Raw genomic sequence first — 10,354 nt, forward strand, 5'->3', positions numbered from 1 at the left:
ATGTTGTTAACCCATTGTTTATTATAACAAATGAGATGTTAAATTGTTATATTATCATGATATTATGATATATAATATATCTTAGTATGATATATATACAGTTAAATGTCGTTACAACGATAATAGTTACATATATGTCTCGTTTCGAAATCGTTAAGTTAGTAGTCTTATTTTTTACATATGTATTTCATTGTTAATACACTTAATAATATATTTACTTATCATTTAACATAATTAACCAAGTGTATCAATATCTTAATATGATTCATATGTACCTAGTAAGACGTTGTAATAACGATAATCATTATATATATCGTTTTCGAGTTTCTTAAATTAATAGTCTCATTTTTATGTATATAACTCATTGTTAAAATACCTAATGAGATACATACTTATAATAAAATCATGTTAACTATATATATAACCATATATATGTCATCGTATAGTTTTTACAAGTTTTAACGTTTGTGAATCACCGGTCAACTTGGGTGGTCAATTGTCTATATGAAACCTATTTCAATTAATCAAGTCTTAACAAGTTTGATTGCTTAACATGTTGGAAACACTTAATCATGTAAATAACAATTTCATTTAATATATATATAAACATGGAAAAGTTCGGGTTACTACAGATCTGACACATGGCGGACATCCTTCAGAGTGATTGTGCTCCCGGAACTTGTCTTTATTGTGACATCTCCAATTCCGACAATCTCAGCGGAACTGGAATTTCCCATTTTCACAGCTCCAAAGTCACCAGCTTTGTATGTTGTGAAGTATTCCTTGTATGGAGTCACGTGGTAGGATGCTGTAGTATCTACCACCCATTCTGTATCTTTTCGTGAGACGTGAAGGCATGTCTCATCATGGGTTGAACAATAAGCTACATCACCAGTGATAGTAACTAATGTTTTTCCACCCTTATTCTTCGATTGTGAACTGCTCTGACCTTGTTCTTCTTTCAGTCTGTAGCAGTTCTTCTTCATATGTCCCTCTAATCCACAATGATAGCATTTATATATTGGTTTTCTGCTATCAGCGGACCTGCCCCTGCTCTTGCTTCTGCCTCTCCATTTGTTTTTGCTACTTATTTGTAGTCTCCCCCGATTCTCTGTGACAAAGGCATGAGTCTGATCTGTGCTCATGTCCTTTCTCCTTGCCTCTTCACTGAATAGGGCATCCTTGACCATTGACATGGTAAGTTTACCATTCGGGACTGAGTTGCTGAGTGTTACTACCAGCGTCTCCCAACTATCAGGAAGAGAACTAAGTAGCAGTAACGCCTGAACTTCATCGCCAAGAGGCATCTCTACAGACGATAACTGGTTGACCAAGCTCTGGAACTCACTGGTATGCTCGGCAACTGAAGTTCCACTTTTAAGCTTCATGTTGACTAAACGCTTCATCAACAAGGCTTTATTCCGAGCAGTCTTGGCCTGGTACATGTCCTCCAACTTTTTTCAGAGGACATATGCGTCTGCCTCTTGTGCAACATGGTGGAAGACACTATGATCAATCCATTGACGGATCTGACCAATAGTTTTTCGGTTTAACTTCTTCCACTCGTTTTCTTTGGCGGAATCAGGATTTGTACCCTTTAATTCAATAGGGTCAAACAAATCCTTACAGCTGAGGAGATCTTCCATCCGAGGTTTCCACAGCGTGTAGTTGGTGGCAGTGAGCATAATCATGGCTACGGAAGATGATCCTGACTCGTCCGTGGACATTATCACCTTACAAATAATTTTTCAACACAAACGGGGTTGAAAACTTCAGAAAACCCAAAAACTCGACCAACGCCTCTAACCTAGCTCTGACACCACTTGTTGTGATTAAGAGGGGATCGACTGGACGTTGGTACACACAAATTTGAGAGAAAATAACTCTATTACTCACAAGAATAGATTACAGAGTATTACAGAACTCAAAAAACAAAAAACTCTCAAACTAACACACTAGGAATCCCACCACTATCTAGAATGTATTCACTCTTGGTCAGGATTACACTTAAACTCACACACACTAACTAGGTGTGATTACACTTTTCTGAATAAATATACAAATAAGGCTTACACCTCTATTTATAAGGAAAATTTGAGGAGGTGGAAGGTGTGAACGCAGATTGGTGTGAACGCAGAAAAGGGTGGCTAGCCGTAATCGTTTCCAATTTGAATACTTCAATATGAGTTGTCAAACAAGTGGCTAGCCGTAATTGTTTCCAACTTTGATTCTTCAACCGGCTTCTTTGAACATCTAAAAAAATCTAGATTACGGCTAGAATGGAAACATCTAAATGACGGCATCTAGAAGATACGGCTGGAAATCATCAATTTATTCATGTCCAAACTTATCAACAGAAGCTATTTTAGTTCTCGTTATATTAATATTGTGGAGTATATGATATGAAGTAGGTAGGAACGTTTATTACGAAATGAAGAATTCTGTTTTTTGTATACTCCGAGTCTGTTTCATAGTTACGTGAGGACCACCAAACATTATTAATAAAACGCAATAAAAATATAATACGGAGAAACAAAACGTAGCACAAATATTGCAGAAGATTACAAAAACAGGGAGCAAAGTAATAAAGTAAGGTATATGAAATATTTGTAGAAGATCCATAACATTCTTTATGTTCGCAGTTGAAGTTGAAAATCTGTAATGAATTGCTGAAAGCTTGTGGTAGAAGCTTATATTAAAAGTATGTATAACTTAATCTTTTTTTAGCATATGACTAAAAATGGTTGGAAATTTCTCAATTATTGGCCGGAGGTGCACTCGTAATCAATCATTTATCCGTCGAATAAAGAGAGATGATTTTCTCTACGAGTGTTTCACTCTGGATGGAGAAATGACTTGTTTTTATTCTCGAATAGGGGAAAGATTATCTACATCTCACCTCTCCATACACCATTTATGTGGTATTGAATATTGTTATTGTGATTAAAAATGGCTGGAAATTGACTTACAAGGACAAATAAAAAAACAAATAATACATAATTATTTTAAGATTATATATGTATTTATTTTTCTTTCATAATTTCATAGCTCATTTATAAAAAGTACATGAACTCGTAAAAATTTGTAGCTTATAAAAAATTTGAAGTTTAAATCTCATCGTAAACTAATTAAATCTTGTGCAACAAACTACGTGGCAATTTGTATTTGTAAAACTACATAGATGAGTTGATAGCCCAACTCGTTTTACCGTTAAATTGTCGGGTAGAGCTTTGAAAATGTGTTAAACATTGTCGAATCTAGGCGTAAAGGAGTGGGTCGTGTCTCCATCATTTTAAAAAAACAAAAACAAATTATTTAGAATACTATTAAATTTAATTACATGATTTCATATATTTTTTAAATTTGTAATTTTTTTTACAGGAAACAACCACCAGAATATTCTCCAAATATATTTAGGGTTGAAATTTTGTTTGACACCTTTAAGTTTTTATCCCAGATTCACCGAGTAGCTAGTCTAGCTACGTGAGGGTTCTAAAATATTCTTCACACTACTAAATATATTTAGATTTGATTTTTAAAAAAATAAAAAATAAACAAGTACTGTATCTTTCAAACATAATTAGCTTTGAATATTTTTTAAAACCATGTTTAGAATTAATTCTGAACTTGTCACTGGATTCCCCACCGGTGTTAAACATCATTATAATACTCAGTTTATCGTTATACCATTACTATGTTAAACACTGTAATAACTTTCTACCGAGTATCAGAGGCGGATCTAGAGTGTAAGGAGGGGGGGCGCCCGCCCCCGGTGGATTTCGAAATTTTAGTGTAAAAATTTTGGATTTTTCGACTTTGCCCCGGTGAATTTTTTATTTTGCCCCAAAAGCTTTATATTTTGCCCCAAAACCTTCAAATTTTGTTCAAAATTCTCCAAATTTTGACCCAAAACCTTCAAATTTTACCCACAAATCTTCAAAATTTACCCACAAATCTTCAAATTTTGCCCCAAAACCTCCATATTTTACTCAAAAAAATTGCTATGGTTTTAAAAAAAATTTCGCCCCCGGTGGGAAAAAATTCTGGATCCGCCACTGCCGAGTATCATTTATTTTATTTTGTTATTTATAATAAAAATAATTATTATATAATTATAATTTATAATTGATTATTTATAAAAACTATAGTAGATAGTATAGATACTGCATAGTAGATAGATGGAGTAGTAACTAAATATGAATAGTAGTAACTATGGTTAATAGTAAAAGTTAGGTGGTGTTTGGCTAATGGTAGGCGTTTGTTTTGCCTCCAATTTTGTTCTTCTTTCACACCCATAAAACCCCCAACCTCACCTACCAATTCCTACACACACTTTCTCATAAACCTCTCTATACCAAATATTCTACTCATAATTAATTAAATTGATTCATTGATCAATAATAATAATAATAATGCAATCAGAATCCATAAAAGCATCAACATTCGATCTGGTATCCGCAATTCTGAACGGTAAAGTGATGGAAACATATAACGCATCTGAATCAGGAGAATTGAAGATGCTGGTGGAGAATCGGAATCTATTGACGTTGTTTACGACTTCGATTGCCGTATTGATCGGTTGCGCAATCGTTTTGTTGTGGCGGAAATCGTTTACGAAGAAATCAGTTAATAATGATTTGGAGCCACACAAGATGATTGTTCCAAAAAAGGATCTGGAACTTGAGATTGATGATGGCAAGAAGAGAGTTACTATTTTCTTCGGAACTCAAACCGGAACCGCTGAAGGTTTCGCAAAGGTGATATACGATAATATAACATAACAATGTAACTGTCAAAATTGTATTTTCAAACGAGTTGGCATTTTTCTTTTTTAATTTCTATAAAAGGACTTCTGGCCAGCCGTATACAGGAATTTCATTAACTTTAGGTTAATATAATGTTGACTTGGCAACTGATGTTTGGGTAGCTCTCGTGAATTTTTTTGACAAAGTTGCCAATTTGCTGTTAACTGTTATTGCTCAAACCAAATACTTTCATTTGTGTCTCTCTACTTATTAATTGTAATTTTGTAAACTAGGTTTAATTATACCCGACAATTGAAACTCATTCTCTCAAATCTGGGTCAAATTAGTCAAACTTTCGGGTCAGTTGGGTCTTGAAAAAAAAATTAGGCCTGGCAATATAAACCAAAACTTAAAAAAAGGTCAAATGAGTTTTTCTCCAACCTATTGTAAAATATAAACGAACGGGTCAATTGGTATCAATCTAAAGTTCAATAAATAGGCACATGTCTGATCGGTCTTGTGAATGGGTCAATGAGCATAACAAGTTTCATTCTTTAATCATTTATGAAAGTATTAATGGTTATATCAATTATTATGTATATTAAAGTAATATTTTTTTTTATATATATATACTAAATAAAAATATTAATAATTAATATTAATATTAATAATAACAACTAAAACAATATAATAAATGTAAAAAGTCGAATGAAAAAGTATATGACATGTTTGTACCTATTCAACCCATTTGACCCCTTACCCGTTTCGACCTGTTACCCAAACCGACCCAACTTGACCCGTTTAAATTTTTTACCCATTTGACCCATGACCCATTTTGACCTAAAACCGTTTTGACCCGTTACTCAAACCGACCTAACCTGACCCGTTTGGCAGATATAGGTTTCATAAGTAAAAATGCTGCTGATTTGGCAGCTGACTAGTTGCTAGCTTAGCTCACGTGTCATTTATGAATGAATTGGCTTTTTTCTGTATGCCTTAAGTAATGCTCAGACTAAATTAGTTTTACAGTTTATTGTATGTTCACAAGGGAAAACTAAATTATTTTATAATAACTAGTCCTAATGCTAATATACTATACTAATAATAATTATAATATAATGACTGATAGGTGATGAAAATGGAAGTCAGTTGGTATTTTATGGAATTTGCAACTACTTTATTCTTTTTCGGCTGACATTATATATTTATTTTTAAGGCACTTCTAGAGGAAGCTAAAGTTAGATATGAGAAGGCCGTGTTTAAAGCAGTTGATTTGGTGAGTTATATAGCTTTCGTGTGTGTTTGATGTGATAAGACCTTGAAAACATCGACATATGAGATTATGATCTAATTGAAAGTTGAATTGCAAATGTTTTGTTAATTGTAGGATGATTTTGCTGCTGATGACGATGAGTATGAGGAGAAACTTAAAAAAGAGTCATTGGCATTTTTCTTTTTAGCGACGTAAGTTGTCATACATACTTGCTATCAATTCAATTTCTTTGTTTATAATTTGTTGTTTTTAATTAGATAATCTATATTCTATATAGGTATGGAGATGGCGAGCCAACAGATAATGCTGCTAGGTTCTATAAATGGTTTACAGAGGTAATTTTTTCATGCTTATCGATCAATGTTGTGGTTATATGTATCGATGATCCATGTGCTGAATAAAATTTTAAATTACTCGTGTAGGGGGAAGAAAAAGGAGAGTGGCTTAACGAACTTCAATATGGAGTGTTTGGCCTTGGCAACAGGCAATATGAGCATTTCAATAAGGTAATCAGTTACTATAATCACACCTTCTTGTTTAATTATGTTCAGTTGAACAAACCACATTTGGGTAAGATTACATATTTACATAAATGGCCCTTAAATTTATGTAGATTGGATTGGTGGTCGATGAGAAGCTTACAGAGCAGGGTACGTTTCATTTCAACGACAAAGTACTTGAATAGTTGTAAGGTTTTCCCTGTTCGGGTTACCCGGGAAGGGCGAGTAATCCGACCCCATACTCTAGTGTACGCAGCCCATCAGGAATACTCCCTGGCTGTTTCCAGCCCTTCCCTGGCCACCCCAAGAATTGAACCTGAGACCTCTTGCAAGGATCTCAGGGCCCCAACCACTTGGGCTACCTTGGGATGGTTGACAAAGTACTTGAATGTTTTCACTTAAGTCTAAATGTATTGTTGTTATTACCTTTTGCAGGTGCCAAACGCCTTGTTCCTGTTGGCCTCGGAGATGATGATCAATGTATCGAGGATGATTTTACAGCATGGTATTAAAAACACATAGTTATATACTTGTATACGTATAATGTCTGATAAATATGATAAATACACATTTGGATGAATTTCTAAAATTTTGTTAAAACAATTGTATGTTTAGGAAAGAGTTGGTGTGGCCTGAGTTGGATAACTTGTTACGTGACGAGGATGATACATCTGTTTCCACTCCTTACACGGCTGCTGTTTTGGAATACCGTGTTGTATATCATGACAAAGTTGACTCGTCCGTAGAAGAGCAAAGTCAAACAAACAGTCAATCCCTTCATGATGCACACCATCCGTGCAGGTATACAAAATATTCAATGTGGATACCATGTTCTAACCTAATCACATTCTGTATAGACTAACTAAAATGATTAATCCTGGTTTTAAACAGATCCAATGTGGCATTCATAAAGGAGCTGCACACTCCCGAGTCTGATCGGTCTTGCACTCATCTCGAATTTGACATCACCAATACTGGACTATCGTAAGTTACTCCATCGGCTACATACTATTATCATGTTTACTGAAAGTTATAGCTGCTTTAAGTTTATTTATATATATTATGTTCAGATACGAGACAGGGGATCATGTTGGCGTCTACTGTCAAAATTTAAGTGAAGTTGTAGAGGAGGCTGTGAGATTAATAGGCATACAACCGGACTCTTATTTCTCAATCCATGTCGATAAGGAAGACGGAACACCAATTGGTGGGGCCTCTTTGCCCCCTACTTTCCCTCCATGCACTTTACGGACTGCTTTGGCTCGTTATGCTGATGTCTTAAGTTCTCCCAAAAAGGTACTTGTATGCATTTCCAATGATATAGGGTTACAAATTTTTTTCCCTATTTTTAATTTAAATTTAAACAAGCTAACGATATATATTATGCATTTCAGTCTGCTTTGATTGCGCTGGCTGCTCATGCATCTGATCCCTCTGAAGCTGATCGATTAAAATTTCTAGCGTCTCCTGCTGGAAAGGTTAGAATTTCTTGAATAGTGATATTAATTTTTATTATCATTCGCCATTGCTTTTTTTTTTTTTTTTGTATTTTAAATTAAATATTAACCTTTTTTTTTTTTTTGTCATGTAATCGTTGTTCAGGATGAATATGCTCAATGGATAGTTGCAAACCAACGAAGTCTTCTCGAAGTTATGGATGCATTCCCATCTGCTAAACCTCCACTTGGCGTTTTCTTCGCAGCCGTGGCCCCACGCTTACAGCCTCGTTATTATTCCATTTCTTCTTCTCCAAAGTGAGTAGATTACACCAAAGCAGCTAACTACTTTTCGACACTGATACATATGTTGTACAATAAAATAAAATGTGAATTAATTTCTGCAGGATTTCACCGAATAAAATTCACGTCACATGTGCATTAGTTCACGAGAAAACACCTGCAGGCCGTATCCACAAAGGAGTATGTTCAACCTGGATGAAGGTATAATTTTAATTCATTTTTCTAGTTTTTTACATACATAAACAGCTTTAAAAATTTTAATTTGTTTTTCAGAATGTTGTACCTTTGACCGAAAGTCAAGATTGTAGCTGGGCACCTATCTTTGTTAGGACGTCTAACTTTAGACTTCCTGCTGATCCTAAAGTCCCGGTTATCATGATCGGTCCAGGAACTGGATTAGCACCGTTTAGGGGTTTCTTACAAGAACGATTAGCGTTGAAGGAAACTGGAGCTGAACTCGGGTCATCTATTTTTTTCTTCGGATGCAGGAACCGCAATGTGGTATGTTGAATTGATATTTTGTAATGTTTGGGTATGGTTTGATCACGCGAAAATATGATTTTGAACTCCAATTGTCGTGCTGTTAATTCAGGATTTCATATATGAAGATGAATTAAACAAGTTTGTGGAGACTGGTGCTCTTTCTGAACTTATTGTTGCTTTTTCCCGCGAAGGATCCACCAAGGAATATGTGCAACATAAAATGAATCAGAAGGTAGGAAATTCGAATAACGTTTACAATGTTATTAGTTACTAATAATTATACTAATTACTAGTTTTTATTTCTAACATGAGTCGTTGTTTCAATTCTGCAGGCCTCGGATATTTGGAATTTGCTTTCGGAAGGAGCATATCTATATGTATGCGGTGATGCTAAAGGCATGGCCAGAGATGTACACCGAACCCTTCACACAATTGTTCAACAAGAGGTATTTCAAATCTTTGATCAAAATAAACAAAAAAATATGTTACCACCGCGCTTCTAGCCGAGTGGTATCCCATTCCTTGTGTTTGAGGCTGGTGTTGAGGTCATGAGTTCGAGCCTCGCTCAGCTCACCCTCTTAATTAATCTGCTTGAAATATAATATGTAGCTCCATATTGACCCTTAGGGGGGGGTTTTTTCCTGGATTTATTCAGGTTTCAAACCCGGTCCATTTGCCCCTCGGGATGGTTTAAGGATTGGGTTCCTACAGGGTTTCCTCAGTGCGTGCGTGTGTGGCAGATGATCGCAACTGGGTGATGCTGACAACTTGCCTTTCAAAAAAAAAAAAAAAAAGATATAAAAACAAAAAAATATGTTACACTCTTGAATCCGTTTCTATAAATAATTATATTTTGGGGTCGTGGGATAAGATAAATGATTACGTGTCCCGTTCTCAACCAGTATTAAGAACCTTAATTTTTATCAACTAAAAAGGAGGAATTATGCTAACAAAAGCACATTATGGTTTATGTGATTTCAGGGATCTCTGGACTCATCAAAGGCAGAACTGTATGTTAAGAACCTACAAACATCAGGACGATACCTTCGTGATGTTTGGTAATTGTTCTCTTAGTATATTCAACGGTGAAAGGATGCAAAATAAAACCATAACGACGGGTTGGGAATTCTTTCTTGTACTAGTGATTTTTTTGATCGTCTAATGTAATTTATAAGTTATAGGTTCTTAATTGGTGTATGGTTTAAAGGTATTCAAATTGTGTGTTTTATATAAGCGGCAAACATGCATCTTTATGAACTTGAACGCTTGAAACTCATTTCTCTATGGAATATTGTAAATAGCTATTAGGCATATGTTTTGTAAGCCATATAATAGTAATATTTATGTTAACATAACCAATATCTACCTGTTAGTTATTTATGAATCTATCTTAAAATTTATTGCGGTGAAACTTGCTGACATTCTAAATATGGACATATGGCACATCAGTAACCATGTCTTTTTAATCATGTTTTGCATGCTCACATTCTAAAAGTACGTTTGATAAAACATAATGATTAAGCGCTAAATGATTTATAATCTGAATGATTCAAAGGTTTTTAATGAAGTTGCTTCGGAAACAATAACCCGTTTGATAATTATTTTTGAAAGGAT

General features: G+C 34.7%; 1 protein-coding gene across 1 annotated transcript; it reads left to right on the top strand.

Moving 5' to 3' along the window:
- Positions 1-4,346: 4,346 nt before the first annotated feature.
- On the top strand, positions 4,347-10,046 carry LOC139904096 (NADPH--cytochrome P450 reductase 2-like). Its single transcript, XM_071886032.1, has 17 exons — positions 4,347-4,757; positions 5,962-6,021; positions 6,133-6,209; positions 6,296-6,353; positions 6,441-6,524; positions 6,632-6,668; positions 6,954-7,023; positions 7,134-7,319; positions 7,410-7,502; positions 7,589-7,814; positions 7,913-7,996; positions 8,121-8,272; positions 8,362-8,458; positions 8,531-8,758; positions 8,850-8,972; positions 9,073-9,186; positions 9,722-10,046. The coding sequence occupies exons 1-17, from the start codon at positions 4,413-4,415 to the stop codon at positions 9,800-9,802; spliced, it is 2,115 nt and encodes a 704-aa protein (XP_071742133.1). The 5' UTR covers positions 4,347-4,412; the 3' UTR covers positions 9,803-10,046.
- The last annotated feature ends 308 nt before the right edge of the window (positions 10,047-10,354 follow it).

Source organism: Rutidosis leptorrhynchoides, chromosome 4 (assembly GCF_046630445.1).
Source record: "Rutidosis leptorrhynchoides isolate AG116_Rl617_1_P2 chromosome 4, CSIRO_AGI_Rlap_v1, whole genome shotgun sequence".
In the NCBI taxonomy this organism is placed as follows: Eukaryota; Viridiplantae; Streptophyta; class Magnoliopsida; order Asterales; family Asteraceae; genus Rutidosis; species Rutidosis leptorrhynchoides.